The 26708-nt window shown below is 43.2% G+C and overlaps 1 protein-coding gene across 1 annotated transcript in view; it reads left to right on the forward strand.

The window, feature by feature from the left end:
- Positions 1-7429: 7429 nt before the first annotated feature.
- LONRF2 (LON peptidase N-terminal domain and ring finger 2) overlaps positions 7430-26708 on the forward strand; it is a 309292-nt gene continuing 290013 nt past the window's right edge. The window contains exon 1 of the mRNA XM_086934724.1: positions 7430-8339. Coding sequence (XP_086790850.1) covers positions 7694-8339 — 646 coding nt within the window. The 5' untranslated portion in view covers positions 7430-7693. The remainder of the gene's footprint in view (positions 8340-26708) is intronic.

The raw sequence follows: 26708 nt of genomic DNA on the forward strand, positions 1-26708 counted from the left end.
TATTGCTGTTCTAAATAAGGCATTGGTAAGGTTTACACTAATAAACAGTGTTCCCAGACTTTCTCTAACTGTACCTAAATAAGGACATTTCAACTGTCCCCGGCTATTGCTATACAATGTATCAATTAACTGCTCAAGTAAACTGTAAAAATAACTAAAACCCAATGTTTTACTACCATGAGAGAATCTAAGAAAGTGTCCTGTAGTAAAATGTTTCTTTTTGCTTGTTCCCTATTGGTGCTTATTCTGAGAACTCACGTAGAATGTATGATTGTCTTTGTCTAAAGTCCTATAAAAGGACATGTGGATTTCTGCATTGAGGACACCGTTTTCCTCCACCTTTAGAAAGCAAATCTATGCCGGATTTCACTTAGAACTGGACTGAGTTCTTTGTACTTATGATTTACATGCTGTGCTACTAAATATACTTATGGCGTATTCTATGCAATCTGCCTATAAATTCTTTAACACCATCCCTGCTGATGGAATTCTCCTCCTGTGCTGGCCCTTATTAAAATGGGTGTGGTTGTGACGGAACCATTCCGTCATCAGCACAGCCCAACCGTGACTGATGACGGAATGGTTCCGTCACAAGCATCGAAGGGGCTAGATCAAACGTTAAAACAACAACCCTTGCCTGTCACTCCTTAAAAGATTGTCTCAGCACCTGCTACTGAACCCAACCAAATAGAAATAGTGATGGATCCAGTCAGGGCTCACCAAAGTCCTATCTGGACTACTCCGCTCCCGGTAGCCCTTGGCGTGCCTCATCAGTTGGATGACAGGATAAGTTTGTGCAGCGAGAACTTGCTATATATAGCATTTGAATCTTAAACTACCACTTGGCTTAAATCTTTGCCAGTGTTAAGCTGTGAAGTAGTGCTACTTTTTCAGCTGTGAAGTAGTGCTACTTCTACATTTTTCACATTAAGCGTCATGAATTGATTTTTCTTCCTATATATTTTAGTTAGACTAAATGATTTGGTCGTCCATTCTCGTGTATTTGTAGAAGCTCAGAGATTCATGAACTTTTAAACAAAATAAAAGGTTTACATATAACTTTTTTGAAGAGAAAACCAGCAACTTACCTCCTTTATGTATCTATATACTTTCAATGTACTTATGGATCTATATATTTATCACTTTCTTCTAATTTAGCATTTCCAATGCACTACCCTATCTCTCATCCTATACCTCTATCAGTATATCCTCTATATCCACTCTCTCATTTATCCCAAACCCCATACCACTAATATAAGCCCCAAAATAACCCTTTCTAGACTCTCTCCTCAGTGGTGGCTGGTGACATTTGAAAGTGGCGGGCTTAAACTTTCTGTCACAGGGCACCGTGGCGAGTGAGCGAGCCTGAACATCTTAAGGGGCATTCAGGGGGTTTACCCCCCGAGAAAAATTTGAAAAAAGAGTGGGTAAATGGTGCATTTTCAAGCAGATTTGAGAAGCAAGAAGGTTAATAAAGCAATTGTGAAAGTGCAGTTATTACATTAATAAAGGGGTGTCATATAACATGTAGATAGAAATTATTCTGAAGCTAGGCCCTGCCAGTGCCACATACCTCTGAGCAATATACACACTGTGTGCCAGCTGGGCCTAGTGTGGGATACATTTCTATTGTTATGTTTTGGAAGATAGGCCCAGTGCTGGCACTCCATGTGTATGCTTCTCAGAGGTGCATCATACGTGGCAGGGCCTGTAGCTTCAGAGTGAGAAACATTTTCTGCACCAGTCTGCATTCTCGCTCTATAAACACTAACCCTCTTTGAAGTGCAGAGTCACTCTGCACTTCAAATAGGGTCAGTGTTTAGAGTGGGAAGTTGTACCACTAGAAACATGACAAATAAAATACTTTACAGTATTCAGTGCACTCTAGTGCTGTGACAGTGCTCTGACTAGGCCCCTCCGGTCCTGGGTAGTGCACCACTGATAGCTTTTCAGCTAGTTCTGCTGCCTCATCTAAGAAATATGGAGCGCAGCCAGGAATTACTTATGTCTTTGACATTTTCCAAGGGATAAATCAAATGCCACACCACATGCCCCTTTTAACACACCTCCAACATCGAGCTCCAGGAAAAGCATTCCACTACAATCCATATTTATCAGAAATATTATAAATATCGCGCTTGCAAGTAAAACAACCAGTACTTCCAGAGCTGCTTAGAAGGGGATTTTCTTCTTGTCAATGGCTTTCAAAATGTTTAATTCTGTCTGTCCTTGTGGGAAGCCCTCGCCGTCATTGATAGAAAAGCCTTTATGTATATCACAGTAAATGAAAAATAAAACTATAATAACGGCCCAACAAATAGCACACATTTTCCATGAGTACCAAATTGTGAGTGTATAGTTGAAATTTGGCTCCCATGGATTTTTAAAACTTACTGGAAAAACTCCTACATTTAGAATGTTCAAAAACATCAAGGCTTTTTTGAAATCTTGAAAATAATGCATTTTCTTTCAGACTTTGAGTTTTCTTGTTCAAATAGAACAATCATTGACAACAATTATTCTATTTAAAGTGTACGATAGTAGCTTCACATCTAAATGCCTTAAAGAAAATGCATAAAGAAGAGAAACAAATTGTATAAATGAGGAATTACACATCAGCCATCCAGCATTCTCCCCTCTTCTCTATCCTGCTCATTCCTGCCCCTTAGTAAGATGTGTTAGAACAGTGGAATGTTAGCAGCTCCACAGCTTGGCAGGTGGTAAAATCCTGACTGTGTAGACAAACATTCAGCAACGGTTCTGTTCTTCCCTGTTTACTGTTAAACATTGTGCTCCCTATGCGTGAAACAGTGTAATATCCACAGCCCTGCTGCCTCAACCTATGCTGGTTGTAAAATGACCTCTACTCCTATCGTAGGATGTCACCTGTAGCTCATGTGCGTAGCTCTCCCTCAGAGGCTGCACTTACACCGCAATCGCAGAACCAACGAGGCAGCACGGTTTTGTTATAGAGATGTGCTCAGCAGTGGCAGATGGTGTAGTTTTAAAGTGGTGAGGCGTAGATCAATTAATTAAATTTGACGTGTGAGCTTAGCGAGTGAGCTGGACTTTTACAAGAGGTATTCAGTGGTGTTCACACCCCAAAAAAGTATAAAACTTGGTGTAAAATAATTTATTTTGTAGTACAATTTCTATAACAAACTGACAATAAATGTTGTTACAGGCATTTCTAAAGGAAAATTAATAAACTATTACATACAATTTCTAGTTTGTCAATCTAATTTGACCTACCCAATGGTGTGATCACCAGGCAAAAGTGTTTGGGATCGTCCCCTTTAGGGTGAAATGTAAAGAAGACAGAGAAATGTATCTAATGGCAGAATTGATCAATGTAAAATCGGGAAACCTGTGACAATCTCACACCGGGCGTGATACTTTCATGAAACATTGACCCAAATACAAAGAATTAAAAGTCCCCTGACGAAGGGGGACAGCCCGAAATGCATTGAGCGGACCTAGTTGACAAATGAATACTATGAAAACAATAGCATGAAAGAATGCATAAATAAAATCAACGATTTATTGAACATTGTCACAAGATTGGAATATGAATTCTTGAAAAATGTAAAAGGTGTGCAGGCTTGGGGACGTTACTTCTACGGGATTTAACACGACTATTCTCAGTATCTCACATCCTTATTCCCAGGAGGATTACCAAACGAGGCGCAACTCACTAAGATTACACGGATTACCCAGGAGTGCGATTGTCCACATTCCGTTTAGATTTTCTCGTTCTCCTCTCCCAATCCCATTGTTCCCACTTGTCCAAATTGTGTGATCCCAGAGAATTTACTTATTTCTACATTTGCCTCCTTGTCCTTTATCATCACATTTGAGAGTACTTTGACATACTTCAGTTCAAGATGTGCACTATTTAAAAATCTCTCCTGTAAATCTTGTACTAGAGACTATACAGTTGCTTCATGTTTGATAACAAACTAGGTGACATATAAGGTGCACATAATAACTGACTTGTCTCTCCATTTATTACTGGAATCATCATTATGAAATAGGGGTCATGAATGTTATATATTTGAAAATATCCATCTTGTGGCCGAATTGCACTCTGTGAAACCAGGAAATCTGGCCTCAATCCCGGCTTCCTTGCTTAACCAAATTGTGTCTTTCTAGCCAATTGCCTTATTTGACTCTACCTTTGAGCTTTTTTATCATTACATTGTGTAATCCTAGGCAATTGCCTTATTTCACTGTCCCCCTTTATCCTTCATCATCATATCAAATCAAATGTGATCATAAAAGATAAAGAGGCACAGTGAAATACACCAGTTGCTTACGATCAAGCGGTGAAACCATGATTGATAGAGCACCTTGAAATTAAAAGAAATATTTCTATCTGGACTAAAACTGCTTTAGCAGTTTCTAATAACCAACAATGTTGTCCCACATATAAGGTGAAAATGATAAATCATCTCTCTCATTCTTCACTGGCATGTCATCCTGAAAGTGTGGTTCAGGGCAAGAATGACATGTTTAGAAGCAATCACTTCTAATAAATGTCACTCTAATGTACTTAAATTAAATGCTTTTGCATGGTAAATAAATACAGTATTTAATTAACACGCAGAAGCATTTCACCTTAACGCATTACATTGTTATACTGCTTCACAATGTTAAAGAAATACTAAATTTTATGATTGGAAGTCAGCGCCCCTTTCAACACTACTCTGCCAGTTAAAACATGCACCTCTCAACATCCTTCAAAAATTACTGACATATTCAGACCTTTGGGGGTGTAGGGATTATCACCTTGAGTAGTACCTGTGTTTTACAATTGTAATACAGCCTACAGCGCACCTTTCTCAGACCCCTTAAGTTACGGGCACCAGAATCTGTCATCAAACGGGAACCTGTAGGCAGGAATGGATGTGCTTTTCTTGAAGCAAACTATCCATGAGTGTTGCCAGGACAACTGTTAGGGGAGCAAAACTGCTTACCTATATGCAGGACACACAGCGCGTTCTAAGGGCTTGATGCTCTGACCGTGTCCGGTAATAATACTTCCTCGCTTTTAGCTGGTCTGCTTCAGACCTAGACGTTCAACGTGATGAACGAAGACTCTGAAATAGGGAACAGCTGGCATCAAGAACGGCAGTTGCGAAGGAGGTTAGTTTCTGAGTTAAGGAGTTGTGCAACAGGGTCCAAGTCTTCTAGAAATCATATTCGTAAGTATCGGACAAGTCGTCAAGCAGTAAACAATTTGCAGATGCAGTTACTTCAGTAGTTTAAAAAATACGCTCCAACAGACCTCGATCATGCGCAGTGAGACAGTTCACGTCACAGAAGCAGCATGATGGCGCCTGAGCTGTACAGGGCTTAAGCTCAAAGCGTCCAGGGGTGCAGTAAAAAAGTGACACTCTGGTGCGTCATCAAGGGGAGGTCCCTGAAGACCCTTAATACGTCAGACCCGGGCGTGTTGCATGTAAGCCCTTAGATTTCTAAAATTACGTACACAAAGCCAAGCACATGCACACTGGTGCATGTGCTTGTAAATAGTTTGTGGCTGCCTGACCTTCGCTAAAGCAAGGGTCATAGAGCAACAAACAGCCGGGAAATATCATTGTATGGCCATTTTTAATACTTATTTTAAAAGCGCACCTTTAGAAATTAGTGTTACGGAGAGCAATACAATGACTAGTACAATAAGGAAGAAAATGGGAAGGGCGTCGCCCCGACGCCCTAAGAAGGCAGCCGCCCCGTCTCTCTTACTCTACCCCTCCTTGCATCATCTGACACCTCTTTTACTGTACCGAACCCCTAAAACAAATCTTTCTAAACTCTTCCCTCTTTTCTACCCCTCCCCAAAACTTCTCAATCCAAATAACTGACTAACATATCCACCACTAAAATTACTTTAATGTTTCACCATACTAATTCAACACTAATCCTGATGGGTTCCAGAGTAGTGTGCTACTTGAGCTTCAAAACTCCATCAGGGGTAGCAAGCACTATAAAAATACAAACCTCTTTCCCTCTTTTATCCCGCCACCTACCCTTCTCTACCCAAATAACTGAATAACATATCCACTACTCAAATGACTTCATATTTTACTATACTAATTTTCAACATTAATCCTTTATGGATTCCGGAGTGGCATGCTACTCGCCAGAAAAGCGCTTCAACGCCCATCAGGGGTAACAAGTGCTATATGAATGCAAACCTTTCTTCCCCTTTCATCCCTCCGCTATCCTTCTCACTCCAAATAACTGACTAATATCCACCACTGAAATTACTTCATATTTCACCATATTAATTCACCACTAATCCTTTATGGGCATCCTGAATAGCGTGCGTCAACACCCCATCAGGGGTAACTAGCGCTATATGAATACAAACCTTTTTCCTCCTCTATCCTTCTGCTATCATTCCAAATCCAAATAACTGACTAACCTATCCAGCACTTAAAATGTACTTGCATGTTTCACTCTACTAATTTAACACTAATCCTCTATGGGTCCCGGAGTAGCATGCTACTCGCCGAAAAAGCGCTTTGACGCCTCGTCAGGGGTAGTAAGCGCTATGTAAATGCAATTACAATACAATACAATACAAAGTAGCTAAACAGACGAATACAGCAAGGTAATGCACTTGAAGAGGGGGCGGAGCGAGCACGACTGAAGACGTCCAGCGAAATGTGTACGCTACAATATCTGCTGGCACGTTATTCGTTGGAATTACATAAGTTATGTAAGACTGTAATGTAAACAACGGATCGGCCGCTGAGAGAAAGCAGGCACTGGCGAACGCAGCGGCCATATTAGAGAGGAATTTGCTCTACACAAAACTGTGGGACGGACAAGAGGAAAGGGGACTTTATTGTCACCACTTGTGAAATTATAGTCCAGTAAGAAGTTGGAGCTGCTGACATTAGATATGAATCATAGAACGTGAAATACTTAATGAATAAAAAACATTCATTTATTTTCCTACAACGCAGTTCACAGGTAGCCCAGGGTGTCCCTCGGGAAAGATGCAGTTTCCCCGACATTGTTCGTCAGTGGAGTAAGGGACCTGGCGCATCATCAGCCTGTTTTATTGCCAGGTCGGAGTATAAGGATGAGTGACCCCACAAGGGCCACCACGTCAATGGGATTACATGAGGCACCGACTGAATCCTCCCAGGTCTACAGAGAGCGCGTTAGATGCAGTGACATCTACAGACCTCCAGACTAGCTTCTGACAGGGTGCAAAAATAAACTGAACTGGGTTAACTCTCTCTACGAGCTATGTAGCGAATATATCATATCTGCATACATAACACCTTCCAACAAAGCTCCAAAGCCAGCGAAGACAACTGACAGGAGGTACATCAGCCAATCCTACGCCAAGACTTCCGCCAACCAATGCCAGGGCATCATACTCAGTCCGACACTCCAAGAATGTCTCCGCCTCCCTGAAAGGTTGAAGTCTCCTGTGTGTGTTACATATCGCCCCTGCGCCCCGTAAAGCTCGTAATTGCGGGCACAATGCCCCCGCAGAAGAAGAAATTGTAGACAGTAAGATAGCGGCCAAGGCCGGGGCATTCTGGACAGGAGTCACCCCCTCGGTGGGCTCTCTCTGCAATGGGGCGGTAGGGGCGGGAGAGCGGATTTCGCTTTCCGGCCACCATGCACGACTAAGGGGAGCGGTGGGACCTGCCACTTCCCCCCCACCATGGAGGTGGGGGTCTCCTTGGAGATGCTGCAGGTGGCGGAGGAGGCGGCACGTGCCGGGGACTATGGGCTGGCAGCCGAGATCTACGCCTCGGAGCTGTCCGAGCATCCGAGGCCCGAGCGGAGCCTGTGGCTGCGGCGGGGAGAGGCACTGGCCCGAGCTGGACGCGTGTCGGAGGCTCTGGACTCTTACAGCTCCGCGGCGGCGCTGGGGAGGCTGCGGCCGGAGGAGCTGGGGCCTTTGGTGGAGAGCGTGGCGAGCAGCCTGCGGGGGAAGGACTTACCGGCTGCACCGGTGGAATGTGACTCTGGACCTGCAGGTCTCCCTCCGATGTTGTGCTGTCCGTACTGCATACGCCTGCTGCTGGAACCAGTCACTATGGCCTGCGGCCACAGCTTGTGCCGGAGCTGCCTGCGGCCTGTGTCCGGAGACGAGACTCCCCTCCGGCAGTGTCCGTTATGCGGTTCCCAGAGCATGCCCCTGCCCTCCAGCTGCCCTCGAGTGAACGTGGTACTGGGCAGCCTGCTACAGAGGATATTACCTGGAGAGAGCCTGGCTCGTACCTTGTGCGAGGAGGCGCAGAGCCTACAGCAGAAACAGCAGCTGAAGCCGGCCCTGGACAAGTACAGTCAGGCTGTAGATCTGGGTGAGTAGAAGTGTGCGAACCAACAAATTAACCGGGAGAGCCGAGCCAAGGTCTGCCCTGAACAGTAATAATACATTTATTGTATAAATAATTGAAAGCTTAACAATATAAAACATTGAACAGGCATTAAACGATAATTAGTTCGGATTTTTTTAGTAGTTGTTTGAGTACTTGTTGTAGAGCGACTCTGATGTTATGGGTCTTATGGCATGCTTTTGTCATTTAGCGAATTTGCTGTGCGCTGATCAAGATAGATTGGTTATTGATGGAGGTTCTTTCCAGAGGGCACCCATGTCCTAGAGGATTGGCTATTGATTTCTGAATGCCCCTGATTATTGGTTCCCAGTGGTGTAGTAGATTGCCGCATTGGGCCTGAAGAGACTTACCTATAGTAGATTTCCATAGTTTTATTTTATGCAAGCAAACTGGGCCCCACTTTATTGATCAAATTAGCAATGTAGCTTCATCGTTGACTTTCCTGTTTAGCTAAACTAAGGTTGAATATTGTGAGAAGTGGAAGGTGGTCACTTGCAAGTAAGGGGAGTACTTCAAAGCTCTTGAGATGTTACATGAGTTTTCCCGAAGCGAACATGTAGTCAATGGTGCTTATGCCCCTGTAGGTTTTCGGAAGCTGGAGAGATGGATTGGAGATTTCAAGTATAGTCTGTATGGACTTCAGTCCGTTTTTTTTGTAGTGTTTTGTTCGGTTGTTTACTTAAACAATTTGTTTGTGAGCATCCAGTGCGAGTTAATCCCAGTTCTCGCAAGTTAAAATCCCTGCAGAGTATTATTTTGTAGTTCATGTGATCAGAGAGGGTTTGATCCAGGTTTTGGCCAGATGGCACAACCTATTTGCTTGTGCTATGCTGGAGCTCTTGAAATAGATGTTAATCAGGAGGAATTTTGGAAGTCCCGGGTGTCTATACTGTTAAAGCGAATGGCGCTGCCCTGACTTGCTGCTGTGAGAAGGGGTTCCTTGGTCTCGATATGGTATGTGGTGGCTGAAAATGAGGGTCTCTGGGAGGAGTTTTGGATTTGGGTTGCCTCCCCTCACTCTGTGCAAGAGCAGGCTGGGCTGGTTCTAGAAGCTTGTTTCAGCATGGTCTTGGATGAAGCTTTTAATACCTTTTCTTTCCCTGTCCACAGAGACTCCCCTTATATGTGGATTACATCTATGGGAACGGTTCTCAAAATCTTCTTGTGTTTCTTGGAATGCTGTGAGGAGATGAATTATGGAAATTAAGCAGGATTGATACTCTTAAAGGTCTACTCTGCATTCACCCTGTGAAGATTCAAGTGTCTAATCTTGTAGTGTAGATCGCCATGATTTTTCCTCATTCCAGCTTTATTTTGTTTGAGGTGTGCTCTCACTAATCTCTTTCTTCAAGTCTGTGAAGAACTGCATCGTGAAGCTCTTGCTGAGTTTCTAGTTTTCTTCCGGTGCTGCAGTCATGGTCTCACCCTGATCTGCCCCCCACACTCTCTGGTTGCTGTAAAAGTATAGTATTTCTTTTCTTTCCTTTAGTATTTCTATTTTTCTTTTTGTTAAGGTTCGTCTACAGTAAGTTCATGATGGACCTGTTTTCTTGGGATCTGGTAGAGACGACATAGACAGAAACTCTGTAGAGTTATGTGATTTTTCACTCCACTGTCAATCTAATGTATTTCAGATTTGAGTATGAGATCCTATCATGACTCTCGGGCAGAAGTGCTCAGGCCATTGTCTGAAAGGGGGAGCCTGAGCTTCGTGGGGGGTGTTATCCATTGGGGCCTGCCACTGCGCTGCTTACTTGATGCTGTTTGTCTGTCAAATCCTGCCTCATCGTCCACTGTTTTCTGCCACCTGATGGGTCCCGCGTCCCACAGGATGTTTGCAGTGGGGTCCATCTGAACCGTCTGCTCATTGACACATCAGGCTGAGAGCCTGTGCCTGTATTGCATAAGTGTTGTTTGTTGGCCCAGTCGTGAAGTAATGGACTTGCAGGGCTGTCATCCACTCCAGGTATTCGCCGTTCCTGTCTCTGGGATCCATGGCACAATCCAAAGCTGCTCCTGACACACCGGACATGGGCTGGCTGCAGCTCGAATCCTGTGGGTCACACCCTGAGACTGCACCAGTCTGCCGTTCTACTATCTCTTCTTACAACCCTCTGTGGTTTGCCCTCCACCATCTCCAACACCAGGCCACTCAGTGGATCGGGTGGCAGGGTTCCAAGCTTACGCTGCCATGTCTTGCCACTGCACCAGTAGCAAATGTGCTGTTTCCGGAGGACATTTTCATAATTTCAGTGTAATTTTGAGTGACTTCAGCTACTCTGAGTGACACTTTCTCGTGAGCAAAATCAAGCAATGAAGACGAGGGAAACATGTATATTAGAAACTACTCCCATTTGAGCAACGAGAAACTCTGAGAAAATCTTAAAACTGATGCAAAGCACCAGAAATGGAAAGGCACCTCAGGCCTGCTCTGTCTGGCCATGAGATAGTGCTGGACCCAGGGGGGCAAGCATTTTACTGGAAAATACCAACAGCAAGGCCTCTTGCCTGGTGTTTATTTGGTCCATCCCGTGAAGCTGTGACATACGACCCCGGCAGGCCACTCAACCTGCCCTGTTCTATGCTTACTGGGGGCCATTCAGGGATCTTTCTCTCAGCTGGCTGAATACTCTTCCCTATGGATCTAGAATGTTGCTGTTCTCCAGAAAGGCCCAGGTAGATACCAATGGTTTTCACCGCAACAGCCAGCCCTTTTCGATATCAGAGGGCCAGTGCATGCGCTATTTTTCGTATTCCACCTGCGCTTCTAGGTGGTCTCTTTGCTTACCTCAGTACTCGCCCACAGGTTTTCTCTCGCAGGGTGGGAGCCCCCTAAGGTCCTGATGGAGGAGACCAATACAACCATATCGCTATTTCAGGGCTTTATCTTTCTGCGGCCCAGCAAGGATTACATGTCTACCAAATACTTGGCCTTGGCCACGCTTCCAATGATGCAGACTTAAATAGTGAGAAATATTTATATTTGTGAAGACAAAGAGCTTTATGTCCTTATGATTTTTCCCAAGTCCTTTACATCTATTACATTTGTAAATTTCATGCATTACACATTCTTACTATAGCGTCTACACACTTAGAAAGTACACGTTCTTCCCTCTGTATGCTTAAAGTCTCACTTGTGTAATAAAATATATGGATATAACATATCTACAGATTCTTGTCAGAAATGCCTTTCTTGTGATAAGGTGGCATACTTTGGGCCTCGTTACAAGTACCACACAAATCCTGATTTGGTCACAGTCCAAAGTTGGTGCCTGAATCGTGATTCTCAGTTATGTACTTTTGGCACGCCTCCACAGTTTCCCTCTGGTACTCTTCATGAGTGACTGGCACATTTTGCTGAAGAAAAAATAGTCGCTCAGAAGTAAATCCTGCAATAGTAGAGTGCGCAGACTCTGATACCTGGTATTATGCTTCATTCCACCCTCATCTGTCAATCCTTTCACTTCAAGTTCATGTATAGGCGGGACAATGAGAACCAGATAGTAGCACACATCTGGTCTTCGTGCAAGACACCTACACTACCAATACAGGCCATAGTGTATATAAACTCATCCATGTTTGGCACTTTCACGTAGTAGTACGCTTTTATCTACATAACAATTTAGAGCCTTGCCAGGGCTTGGTAGCACTAAAGAATTGCGGCTACAATGCACTGCAAGGGTGTTAATTTCGCCCCCTGTAAATACTGCACCCTGCCGTGTATTTGATTAATGACAGGTAACTTATAATAAGCTAACTCGTACTAAGGGCCCAATCATTATGCTTCCATTCAGTTCATCTTCCAGAAACACCAAGCAAACTGTAGTACTCCAGTTACAGAATATATAGGAGAATATCTACTACTTGTCACGTCATAGATGAACAAACTGAGCCAAATTGAAAAATTGATGCACTATTTAGTTAAAACTTGCAGAAGAAAAGCATCAATAGGCAGGTAGACCCAATTCAGTGCTTCATTTTATTCCAGAACGCCATCACGACGCGTTTCGGCAGATCCCTGCCTTGATCACATTACCAATATATATATATTTCAAACTCCCGCTACTTACAACCTCCACACGGCGGCGGCGAAGAAGGAGACTCAGACCACGCAGATGTTTTATTATTCTTTAGAACAACCCACGCACGACGCGTTTCGGGCCACAGGAGCCCTTGTTCACATGCGGTTATGTACTTCGCCATTGCATTTTTTTGTGTGTGTGTTTGGTAACCATCCACCTTCACCTCTCCATGTCACATGACGATAATCATGGAAAACAGACTCACTGTGTTAGAAAGCTTTACGAACAAGCCCATTACAGCTGTACCCTGCTGGGACTTTATACAGGTTTTCCAATAAAAACCCTCATGTTGGCATACACATTTGAAAAATATATACACACTGGTTCTTATTAGAAATGTATACATACAATATTCAAGAAAACTAATATTACAGGATAAATCCACATGTAATGTCTATTTCATTATTAGCAAGTCTTTGCCATCATGTAAAAAGCTCGTCTCTTGATACATCCAGTATGTAACCTCAGAGTAAAGTGCATAAGTGATAAGCAGCAACAAATTAAATAAATATTTAAATGTGCAACCTAATGCGAAAATTTGCACAAAAAAATATAAAGTGCAGTACATTATTTATGTAAAGACCAGATTTAGTATAATTAAAATGCGTGTATAAATATTGTTAACAGTAAAATTCCACTCAAAGAAAATACTATTGAAAGCATATTATATATAAAATTGCTTGCTAAGAACTTCATTATGCATAACGTCTAAAAGTGGGGAAAATTTTCATTCAAAGTAGCGACAGATGTTCCTAAACCAAAGCACATATATAAAAGAGTTATTGATGAAATCATCCTTATATCAATTTTTCTGTGCCGTTTCTGGCATTGCCTATGCAAATCTTTGGTAATGTAGAGACTTCATTTACATTCAACACAAAGTATATACTGTGTCTGAACTACAGATAAACAACAATATGCAATAGTCTAAGATCTCATAAAAAATTGTGCATGTCTTCCGTGTTGTTTAACCCATACATCCACTTACTATCGAACTCAAGGATGAATTTAGTTTCTAATTGTCTGAGTTTGCGTTCCCTATTACCACCCCCGAGATTGCGGGATAGCATTAATCACATAATAGGTTAGACAATTGATATCATTCCCATGAGATCGTTTAAAATGCTGTGCCACTGGATAAGCGGGGTCACTGTGAAGAATGCCCTAATATGCTGCAAAATTCTGACATGCACCTACAGCTTAGTACTACCAATTTAGTGAAGGCCTCAGGTGCACGTCAGAGTATATACAGCATATTCTGTCTTACAATTATAATTACCATTGATGGGAATTGGTGACTCACTAAATGGAATGGAATAGTGTGTGTTATCCAAGCCAAATTTTCATGCTCTGCATGTTGCGCATTTTCTAAAACCTTTAGCTGGTTTTAACTAGGTAGCAAATTTGTGGGTCTCTGGGGAATTTGTATCAAGAATGATACCCATTGATTTCCCTTTTCTGAACGTGATCGTCGGGGTCTCTGCTAACCTGTTACGAAACACACTGTCAGTTAACACTATGGGCTAATGTTATTTGATAATGGCTCCGATTTTGGGTTCCTCGTTGCAATAGGTTGTAATTAATCTAGGGGTGTCGCTACTAGTGGACCCAGTGGTAGGTTCTTGTTATCTCTCACTGTTGTCATTTTTAAAATTTTATATTTCTTTTTATTAAAACAATGCATCAAGAAAGACATTGTTACATTTTGCAGAAGAGGGTCGGTAACAACTTCAACATATGGTACAGAAATATTAGTCAGGGGGGGCATAGAGCACAAATATCAGGCAAATTAACATGTAAGGGTCATGGGGAAAGAGGAGTATCAAAAAAAATTGTTTCAGGTGGTACACATATATTCCCCCTATATTGGTTCCAGGGTCTCCAACTATTATTCCACTTTCTAGGGCGACTCCGTGCCAGATAAATTTTTTTCACGGAACATACACCAGTCCATACTTTCTATCCATCCTACTAGCGTAGGCGGCCTAGCCGCTCCCCACTGCTGTGCCATGTTCCGCTTGGCAATTATGGCCCCCAGAGTGACCCATCAAGTTTGTGCAGTGTTCAGGTATGTCGGCTCCCAAATTTTCAATATAGATCTCCTAGCTTCCAGTAAAAGAGCCACTCCTGTCACTTCCTGCATGACATTATGAACACTGTTCCAGTAGTCTACCATATATCGGCATTTCCACAGGATATGAAAAAACGCCCCCAACTGGCCGCAACCACGCTTACACAAACCATCTTCCGTTAAACCCATCTTAACCAGTCGCGGACCAGTGACATAGACCCTGTGCAGTATTTTCAATTGAACAAGCCTCAATCTTGCCGGGATCGCAACTACCTTAGGGGAAGAAATTGCTGATTGCCAACCCTCGTCATCAATTTCGATACCCTCCTGCGTCCACTTATCCCTTAAGTCTACTAAGAGAGCTGCTCTATGATTTATCAACGTTTTATAAATAAGAGAAATGGTGCTATCTGGAAGATGCCCATCCAGTATCCGATCCTCTAATGGGGACGCTTCCGGTGTCTCTTCCCCATCAGGGAACACAGACTTCAATGCATGTCGCACCTGCACATAGCGAAAGTACTCCGTCCCACTCAGTTCATATTAAGTTTGTAGTTCAGTAAATGATTTAACTCTTCCCTTCACCCAAACATTCCCCACAGTAGTAATCCCTATCAAATCCCATCGATCAAAACCCTTCGAATTCAACAACCTGCCCAACTTATCCAATCCAAATAACGGGGTAGCCAGAGTCAGACGGTCTTTCCATCCCATTGAACAAAGAGCGTCGTGCCATATGCGCACCGCAACTCTAGTGGGTCCAGTCAAACCTTTCTCTACAGTTTTGGTGTACAGCGCCCTACTGTAATCACCGCCAGGGTGCAGTGATTTATCCATGGGATAGCCAGGATCCATATTGGATCCATAGGTACCATTATTTATAGCTCCCAACTGTGACGCCCAATAGTATCTCTTAATATCTGGGAGGGCAATACCTCAGTCGTACCATGGGAGCGTCAACTTGGCCAACGCTATACGCGGTCTGCCTTCCCAAAGGAGGCTGCGCTGCAGTCCCTCTACTTCTCGAAAATAGCTAGACGGTACCACATTCAAGGTATTCTGGAGGGCATAAAGAAATCGGGGTAGGGACATAATTTTAAAAAGGACCACCCGTCCCAATAGGGACAATGGAAGTTTCTTCCAGCCAGCTACATCACTTCTCAGCCGAGTCAATGGAGGAAGGAGATTCATCTCATACCGGCATGTGGGATCCATTGAGACATAGATTCCAAGATATTTGAACCCGTTCTGAGCAATCTGAATAGGACAATTACAAGGGAGGACAGGGGCATCACCGCATAACACCTAAAGATAGGATTTTGCCCAATTTATCACCAATCCTGAATTCCTACCATACGAGCCCAAGACATCACAAACAGCATTAAGGGATTTCCTGTGAGAGGTCAAATAAAGCAATATATCATCAGCGTATAGTGAAATACAATCTTCGAACTGCGAGGACCAACGAATACCCTTTATCAAGGGCTCCCAACGAATCCAAGCCGCTTAGCCGCCATTGTGGGACAACGTTCGTCTCTCGATTCAGGGCAGAAGCGGTAGATAGTCTCTGTATTTAGACCATTATCTTACTGACGACTCATTAGGAAGGTCCGGCAGCCATCTGCTTGTCCGTGCTGCTGGCAAAGATCTTAGGCCTTGGTACAGTGCCTGGTGCGACATGCAGCAAAAACCCCTCAATCCCGATTCCACAATTCTAACTCCGTTAAAGCGCCCCCACAATAGGATCCCCTGTCGTCTGTCCGGTTATCAACTATTCCGGAGTGGGCCCCAACGAGGTTTCAGGGAGTTCCAAGCAGGAGCAAAAGTGAAACCAAATTCGGGGTCGCGAAGCTGGGCCAGTAGCTTCCGGTCTTCAGAGCCGATGTTGTCGCATTACAACTCGGGCACAGCGCCAACTCAAACACCGGGATTCCAAGAGATACAGGCCTCAAATTGTCCGGAGCTCTAACTCTGGTCCCTGGGGCACGTTCGGGACGCGGTTTTCAGCAATCGACACTCCTTTGGTTCCGCTGCAATAAGCACTCCACAGTAGACAGGATAAATGACAGGATATATTCGGGGGGCTACGAGGGTCTCAGGAGCCCTAAGCTCACGTGGCCATCTTGGATGCGCGCGAAGCTCCTCCACTGTTGTCATTTTTAAAGAGACTGTGCCTGGGTCGTGTGCTTGCTTTTTCTGATAGCTTCATCAATTATTTTATCGCTATACCCACTAGCTTTTAACCTTTCCAGCATCTCATTCTGGCATTTGTTTAAATCAACCTCATTGCTACAGATACGCTTGAGTCTAAGGATTTCTCCGTAAGGTATACACGCAGTTAAGTGTCTGGGATGTGAACTGTTTGCATGCAACATGATGTTACCAGACGTAGGTTTTCTGTAGAGAGCACTTTCAAGTCTACCTTCATTGATGTAAAGCCTCACATCAAGAAACTCAGTCTGTGGCTTGTGGATGAGGGATGTGAATATCAAGTTCGTAGAATTTTTGTTGATATCATCAACAAATTGTTGGGCTTCTATCTCGTTGCCTTTCACCAACATAAAGACATTGTCTATGTATCTTAAATATGTCACGACATGTGACTCAAATGGTGCTTGGTTTATCTTTCTGAGGACCTGTTCCTCCCACCAGCCGACATGCAAGCAGGCACAGCTGGAGGAGAAACAGGCCCCCATAGCAACCCCCCTCTCTTGTTTGAAGACATCATTGTTGAAGAGAAAAAAGTTATTATTGAGACACCATGTTATGAGCTCTAAAATAACTTTATTATGTTCATAGAATTCACTAGACCTGGTATCCAAGAAGTATTTTACTGCTCTTAATCCTTGGATATGATCTATGCTGGTGTACAACGATTCTATATCAAAGGTAATTAAATATAGATCATCTGTCCAAGTTAAGCCCTCTATTTTCTTGAGGAAGTCACAGGTATCCCTTACATACTGGGCAGGGCCTTAACTAAACTCTGTAGAAAGTAGTCAATGTATTGACCAACCTTCTCGCCTGCACTATTGATGGCCGATATAATTGGCCTACCATGGACGGGCATAACATTTTTGTGTATTTTTGGTATTAGGTATGGCACAGGTAACACAGGGAAATCATTGTGCATGAACTTATACTCTTCAGTAGATATGAGGCCTTCCCTTCGCCATTGCGCCAGCTGTTTTTGTTGTATCTCTTTGGCCTGATCATATTCTTTAGTGCTGGATTTTTTTTATAACAACTTTCAACATTTAATTGCCTCTGTGCTTCTAAAATGTAATCTTTCTTAGGCCACAGTACTAAGTTACCCCCTTATCTGATTTCTTTACAACAATCTCCTTGTTTTCACCTAACTTTCATCAATTTATCACATGCTTTAAAAAAAAAAAACACATTTCTCTGTTTTCTATTTTTGTTTACAGTATGATTTAATTTTTTCAAGTCATAGGTGACCATGTCATGGTATGTATAGATGGCGTCTTTTAGCATTAACGGTACAAAACAAGATTTTGGTTTAAAGGGACTTAACCCAGCCCCTTTCTGAACATGATTAATTTTCCTTAATCTTTCTTGTGTGGTCAAATCTATATCATCATACGACGTTTGTGAATCAATTTGCTCATTTAAATCATGAAATACGAGCAAATTAGGAATGTCAGAGGCTGCCAGCATCGAGCCCAATTCTTCTTCTTGCCCCGTAGTTTTCTCCAATTGTTGTTTACAAGACTTCACCGCAAAGAATTTCTTAAGTTTAAGCTTTCTAATGAAGCAGTACAAATCTACACGGTTGCGTGCATAATTAAAGCCATCTCCTGGAGAAGTGTGGCTCAATGGTTAGGGCGGCAGACCCTGATGCAGAGATCTAGCCCGGGACCAGGGTTCAATTCCCTGCCTCGGCGGGTCTTGGGCTCAAAAATTCCACGGACCTGACAATTCTTGCCTCGGTGCCTATTCCAATCATAGAGTCCCACTCTGCAACTCTGGGCAATAGCTTGCTTAACCTCCACAACGGCCCCCACAACGCTAAGGATGCCTGGCGTCCACCTTGGGGGTGCCCAGGAGTGGACGCCTCACAGGGAAAGCCAGGATGGGTTCCACAGCGGTATTCGTACAAGCGCCTTGAGACCCTTGCGGGTGAGTAGTGCACTATACAAGTATCAATTTTACAATTTACAAATTTAATCCTAGAGCTAATAACTGTTGTTCTGCTTTCGTTAGCTCTATCGATGACAGATTAATGACACTATTATCACTTAGCGCCGTTTCTTCTGCCAATATGTTTTCTTTTTTGTGTTTTGTTTTCCACCTTTTGCGCATGCCTTGTCTTCTTTTGGTTCTGTGCTTTCTACTGGCCTCCCTTGCTGTCTCGGCCGTAATGTTTTCAGTTTTTCCTCCACTAAAAAATCCAGCTCTTGGCCCAAACTTCATTTGGTTTTCCCTGGATTAGGTCGGTCCAATTCTGTGCTTGATTCACTTGTCAGTGATACAGTCTCTACACTGGAGGAATCATCGTTGGTATCTACGCGAGTGTATACATTAATTGCGTTGCTCTTTATTTTTTCACTATACTGTTGCCTCCTTGGTGTGTCAAATTTGTGGGCAAAAGTAAATATTTGCCCATTTTCAGTCTGCCAAATCACGGGCGAACTTGTCTGCCTTCTGGATTTTATTTTTTTTTCATGTTTTTTTAATCTGTCTTTTTATGGCCTCTCTAGTCTTGATGATATACTCCGTTGTTTCAAGTTTATCCAATCCAATATTTACTTAATCTATTTCTCGTAATAATTGCAGACTATCGATATTAGCATACTTGATTAATATGTTGACCAGATTCATAGAAGCATCTAACTTGCTTTCTCCCCACTCACACAACATATTGGGGTTGGGTTTGTCAAAACTGGGTGTCAGGAGGATCCTTAACCCCCGTGGCACTCTTCCCACTTCAGCATATTTCGAAAGCAACTTATGTTCGCACCACTTAATGATCTCCAATTTTAGTTTCTTTTCCAAATTCCTCAGCAGTGACTTCGCATCTGTGTCTTTATCATTTCCCGAATTAGGCAATTGTGCTGTGTTACGGCAGGTGCTTGGCAGGCTTCCAAACACCTCCTCTGCCGCCATTTCCCTCTCTCTCATTATTTACGCAGACATAGTGGGTTCTTTAGATATCGTGTCATTCCATACACGTAAACAGTCAAATATTGTTTGTTTGTTTGTTACGCTGCCTCGTTATATTTATTATTTTAAAACGGGCTTGGTGATCTAGTGGCCTGTCCACCCCAACCATTGGTAGATCGGCCACAAAAATTTACATATTTTCCCCGTGTCAATGGAAACCATGGTCCAAACGGAGAACCAAGTGAAGTTACTTCTATCTTTTACGAGCATTTGCATGTTGTTAGAGCACCATGCTGATGTTGACGTCATGATCTAACCAATGGAGGAATTGGGGAAGGCAGTGGGATCGCTTTTTACTGCCATCCAGGGTGAGGGCTTGCGGGGAGGTTCCGAGGGGGTAATGGCATCACATCCCCCCCCTCCCCCACCACCACCATGGTGGCTGGTAGAATATGCTGAATACATTTTTAGCATATCCTGGGTCCTGCAATGGATGTGCCCAGTACATCCATAGCACCCAAGTGGTTAATGCCAGGTGTTAGGAAATTTACTCTCTTAACATGCAGCGAAGAAGCTAAAGTTGCAATATTTGGTAACATTGCTTTTAATGGATTTTGTGATTTCCCCTGTAGATTCTTTGCCTGTGAAATAGCCTTACCCATCATGCTGGTACTGCTGAAATATTTTCACTCAGTCAAAGCACCATGGAGTGGCACAGGCTGCAGGGCATGGTTGCTGGCTGTGCACTTTGTCCTGCGATGCCGATGGTTATTGTGGACAGGCATGTTGGGAACAAGAAGGATTTGCATGGAAAGTGATTACAGAATGGAAATAGAGACAGGCAGATATAGACAGACTTTGAAACCATTAGGTCAGTATCTGCAAATATTGAAATATGGATTTTCCAGAAGATGACGCACATTTTCTCACCCCCCTCCTTAACCAGATACGAGGCAAAAAGGAAATGCTGTGGTTTTTTTAAAGTTTGGAACCTAAATAAGATCATGCTTTCAAAAGCAAAACACTGAATAAGATATGGAAATCCCTGAAACTAGGAGATCGCAGAAAAGGCTGTCAAATAACTATTGCGTGTAACAGTTCAAGTAGTTCAAAAGTCCAGTGATGTGTCCCAGGGATTGGACCACAACGCCCTTACAAAATACATGGAATATACAACAGGCAACCAATGTCTTTGCTTTATTGTCCTTTCTTTTAGTAAGTGATATGCAAATGTTGTATGTGAAGACATTTAGACAAGTAAGCTATAGCAATACTTGTACATATAGTTATGTTAATGAAGCCGTATTGCACTGCAGGCCCGTAATCCATGGTCAAGCCCCCTGGATACATCCATTTCCAGCAGGTACTGCAGGCAGGGGTGCAAGGTATGTCAGAAGGATTTCAGCCTTATAGGTACGGGCTTTCTATGGCTGCATAGTTGACCATGACAGGCACATTTCAGTTATTTCCTTTATTTAAATGACATTTAGTATTCATACCCTAATATCACTCAATTTGGTTTTTCTGCGAACAATTGTAGGATGTTAGACTACTGTTATTGTACAAACGGCACTAGTTTCAAAACTCATATTTCACTGTAATGTTATACCCATTCATCACTTTCTGTAATTTGTTAAATTACATTTCCCCTGTAAATGTTGGTTTGAAGTATGGAAATGATTGTAGTATGCCACAACATACAAAAGTGGTTTGTATTACTGCTTCAAATACACACTTTATGTTTCAGAATTATGTAATATTAATAAGGCAAGCTATATAAAATGTTAAGATTGCTGGTGACCTGTCCAAATTGCTCATGGGTTAGTATTATGTCCCCATAGGACAATAATACAGCATTACACATTATTTTGTGTGTCTATATCCAATATTTCTCAAGGAGCCTTGAAGTTCAATGAATATTTCATTAAACTTTATGAAATGGGGCATTCCACATGAATGTGAAATTTTGTAAAATACCTACATGTCGATGGGATGGGATGCTTCAGAAATCTACCTATCCTGTAAAAAAATCCTTTTGCTGCCATCCTGTGAGGTGACAAATCATGGCAGCATTAGAAGAAAGATCTGATAATAATAACCATTCTTGTTATGTCAGAGTTCATCCGGACAACAAATACATATTTTGCCCTCTAATGGCATGCAAGCTTAGGGCTTTTTGTAGGCTGAAAAATAGCATATGCACCATATTAAAGTAACAATAAAATCTGTTTACTTAACTCCACACTGGTGTTGCACTGCAAACATATCACACTTGTGGGAGAAATAGTTTCACTGCAAAGAGAGCATGTGAAGGTGAAGTGACACTCGGGTCCTAGTTTATGAAAAATATAAATGTGAGTAGGACCATCTAGGAGTAACCTAAGTGACCAAATCCATTCTATTCATTTTAATTTTTAGAAAGAAAGAAATCCTTCTTATGCTAAGTTGGCAGTCTACATCTTTATAGAAGGTAGTTAATTAGAGGTTCACCATAGTACCTCAGGGAGTCACTTCTCCTGTATTGAGCCTGTTACAGAGAAGCCAGAGAGGCATTAGAAGTGTGTTACAGTTCAGGTTTCAGAGAGTAGCAGTTGTCTTCACACATAAAGGAATACAAACTACCCGTGTGAAGGTCCGTCATTTAACTAGTTCATAGGTTAGGTGAACTTCCCTGTTTCGGAGAATTTTAAACTGGGCAAATAAAGTACAACGGCAACAGAAAGTTATTTGTATCTGGGGGACTGATGGAAGCCATAGCATGCAAAAGAAAAAATTACCTTTTTGGTGTGCTTCTGATTATTTTGATCTGTCAAACATATTTGTTTTGATCACACACTAGCTGTTTGTGTATTGTAACAGGAAATGTCCCAAGGGGACTTGGCTTTAAAGTCCCCTGTCAAGTGCTTAAGCATCCATCTCGGTTGTCCTAAGGCAGTGCTGTCTGTAAACTGTGGTCTTAGGATGCTCTGTTTTGAACCCTGCAGAGTGCACATGAAGTATGCCGTCTGGGGCGGTGTAGGAAAGTAGGATCTACATCTGTGGTTACCCTTACTTTTTGCCTGGTGCTAAGCTGTATTTTGACTAGTCTGACTGGAATCCTGCTAATCAAGACCCCCGTCTAACTGCTTTTTCCCTAAATTGTTGTGTTGAGTACTTAGGTACACTGCAGTTTGGATACTGGGGTACCCTTATCAGTCCCTAGTATATGGTACTATGGTACCCAGGGCATAGGTACCCCAGAGGTCTCCCATGGGCTGAAGCATGCATTATGCCACCACGGGGGACTATGCAAAATGGAACTACAGGCCTGCAATTGAAGCCTGTGTAAGTTGGTGCATGAACCACTTACTAAAGATATAGGTTTACTATATCTGAGGGTCACTGCACTTAAAACCTACAAATCACCCCTATAGCAGGCCTTTGCAATCCTGAAGGCAGGGTGCTTGGTTCTAAGTGAGAGGGTGCCCCTGCATGAGCAGGACACCCCTGCAGCCTGCCGAGTCCATTCTCCCGGGTTGTCAGTGAAGCAGCCATATACTATATAGAGGGGCACCGTGTAATTACGCGATGACCATCTCAAAAACGGCTGCAACGAATCCTATCATATTTGATACTAAACATGTTGGAATCAGTGTTCCCGGTACCAGTCTTCCAGACCCGGACAGCACAAAATGGTTGCTGCCGACCAGAGACACATTTCTGCTCTCCTGCTGCTGAGCCAAGCTCGAGCAGATAAAGGTGGAACAATAGGCATCCTGACACAGTGAGGTGTGACCACCTCCCAGACAGGATTTAGTGTACTGGAATCGGGTGGGTGTGCTTGCCAGTGCCAGAAAGTCTGCATGAGGGGCACAGTTGGTGTTCCATGCATAGTCCATTTCTGGGAGCCGTTGTCTCTTGCTCTGGTGCAAAACTGAACAAAAGACATGGGAGTAACCTCTCCTGTGTCCAGAACCTCCTCTGGGAGGGTCCGCTGAATCTTTCTAACCCTTTCTCTAGGATACTTAGGGTGCAGATCCCTAGAATCGTTGTGGGATAAGATTCAGATCAGACACCACTACACTTCTACCGTCTGGGCACTCATGACTTCACTGGACTTTGTTTGGGTCTAACTTCGTCTCACTTCCAGTCTGCTGCATTGTCTGTGCCTGTGCATCATACAGGAACCTTCCAAGGCTTGTGAAGCATCAAAGACGACCAAAGTAATCTCCCTTGGAGTGAAGGAGTCACTCCCCTGCATTTGCAGGCACAGCAACTAAGTCGACCAATCTGCAGATCCTGAGCTCCCCTGGACTCCGTAGGCTCTGCAACAAAGGTGGTGGTTTTCCACAGCTCCCGAGGCCTACTCTACCCTCTCACCAAGTTTGAGGCCAGTATCCCTCGAGGGGGTTACAATAACCGAACCCCTGTGAACCTCGTCCAACTTACCGTTGCAAAGGTTTGTTGGCTTCTTTGCAAGTAGATCTTCAAGCTCCAAGTAGCCCCAACCTTAAGCACCTCCAGTGACCAGATTTTTCAGTCACCCCGCATTGTGTGCATCAACGGCCTTCATCTTTTGGTGAGGTGCTTGAGGTCCTCTCCAAACTTCAGTGACTCCAGCCTTGGGGTCACACTTGTTACTTTTGGGCTCCCCTGATTGCCCAGGGCCGGCCCGGACTCCCCTGACTTTGGTGATTCCCCTGGACCTTGCTGGTCCCAACGTTGCGCCTTCTTTTATTCCTGCATGGCTTACCTTTGCCAAAGCTTGTTGGTGCTCCCGCCAGATACCGACCCCTCAGCACTTGACCTCCTTCATGGGACAGCTCATTACTGAGTCCTGGTCTTTCTCAGTGTCACCTGGTTTGCACAGCTGCAGAGTCAAGGTCATAGTCCTCTTCCCCCTGAAGCACTGACATCAGAGGGCATTCATCTTCCAAGTCTCCTGGTTACTCCTGAGTGGCATAGACTCTGTCCCCTCTGCTTTCAGGTACTCCTCTTCAAGATTCCACGTTTGGATTCCCACGGGCACTTTCTCCTCTTCCAGTAGCGGCACTTTTCTGAAACCCTCCATTGGGTTTGACGGTGGTTTCCGACACCAGTTCACATGTATGTACCCTACTTCCCTGGTGTAGGTAACGTGGGTACTAGGGTATCCACGGGTGGTGTGGCTCTCCAACCTGCTGTCTTAGAAGGGGTTTCTTCAGGGTCCACTGGGAAGGATCCTTAATCTTTAAAAATCCAACCGTGACTTACACATAGTTGTACGGAGCAGTCTGTTGTGTTCCCGCACATGCTCTCATTGGGGTCCCTATCTACTCACCTCTGGTGGTTCCTTTGAGTCTCAGCACTTCTACGTTCTCTCGACACTGTCTTGACCCAAGTCGTGTTTCTTATACCACTTTCTTAGTATATGGTTTGGTCCCCCCCCCACCCCGCAGGGCTACTCTGTATTTCGTGCTATTTACTGTGTTTCTTTGCTAAAGTATTGTATGCATTGTGTTTATCACCGTGTTTGAGCTATGGTAACGTACTAGAGAGTATTCTAAAATAAATACATATTTTTATAAATACTTGGTGTGGTTCTTCTGGACTAAGCTTGACGTCTGCCCTCCACAGCTACCACTTAGAGAGCTTTCTAAGGTTGTCTAAGACCTCTTAAATCAACATAAGGGTTGTCTGGACTGGTGCAAGATGCCCACTTATATTAGTGGAAATCCTATACGAGGCCAGCTTCTCACAGGCTGAAATGATGGTTCGTCCAAAAACAAAAGCATGCCCGGTTGTTAAGGTCGATGTTATTAATTACTCAACAGTCATGGACTTGAATATTTGAAGGGGAGAAGTTTTTTAAAACCCGTTGTTGTATTCATGAGTCATTATTGCTTGAGAATGCAGGACGATTTGTCTAATGCGGATCAGTAGTGTGAGTTATATCAGAATTTATACGGTGGGGAACAAAAGGTGTAGACCATGGTGGCCATGATGGATGGGTGAAAAACCATCATGTATTACATTGGTTTGAGAAAGTTCATTATTATCAAATCATTAACAACAAATAATTCCATTATTCTCAAGAATTTTTTATAATACTGATTACATATATGAGCAGCTGAGTAATTCAATTGGTCATGTATATAATAATACGTATTATGAAATGTGTCAAGATATGTGTGATTGGATACAAAATAAAACCATAATCATTTCCATCAAGACAGTTTACCTAAAGTGAATTATATTTCCAAACCTCTCTACAATCCAGTTGGCCAAGTTCGCTTGTAATATCCCAAGTTTGATGTGTATCCTAATGACTGTGATGAGACAGCCATGTTGGAGTGGTGAGATAACTGAAAACACACACAAGGGGTGCTAAGGTCTATAGTGGTCAAAATTGTCAAACGTGTACTCAATGGATAGAAGTATAGACTGTGAGTGTGGGACAGCAGAGCAAAAGTAAACCCATCAGCCCACCCATTGGCGGAACTTCATCATCTGGGATTTTGAAAAACCAGGCTGGTATCCACTAGGTGTCTCACCTTGAGAGAAATGTGAGTACAACTGCTAGTGTATGGTACACCAGTGATGGAAATCTGGGTAGCAGTGTGTAAAGGGCTGTGGGAAGTAAGAACAAAAAAACCTACATCACTGGTGTACCATACACTAGCAGTTTTACTCGCATTTCTCTCAAGGTGAGACACCTAGTGGATACCAGCCTGGTTTTTCAAAATCCCAGATGATGAAGTTCCGCCAATGGGTGGGCTGATGGGTTTACTTTTGCTCTGCTCTCCCACACTCACAGTCTATACTTCTATCCATTGAGTACACGTTTGACAATTTTGGCCACTATAGACCTTAGCACCCCTTGTGTGTGTTTTCATTAGTCCAATAGGGGTAGGGTGTTTTCAGGTCTTTAATCTCATTTCCCCCATAGACCCTTTCCACCTTTGTTTGTCCTCCCGTGGTGAGATAACTCACATCATGTTGGTGTGGAACAAGTCCTCGTTGTCATTATTTAAACACCAATTCTTGTGTCATTCTCGCTGCTTTTATCATGAGATAGTGTATATTATAGAACAATAT

Source organism: Lissotriton vulgaris, chromosome 8 (assembly GCF_964263255.1).
Source record: "Lissotriton vulgaris chromosome 8, aLisVul1.2, whole genome shotgun sequence".
Classification (NCBI taxonomy): Eukaryota; Metazoa; Chordata; class Amphibia; order Caudata; family Salamandridae; genus Lissotriton; species Lissotriton vulgaris.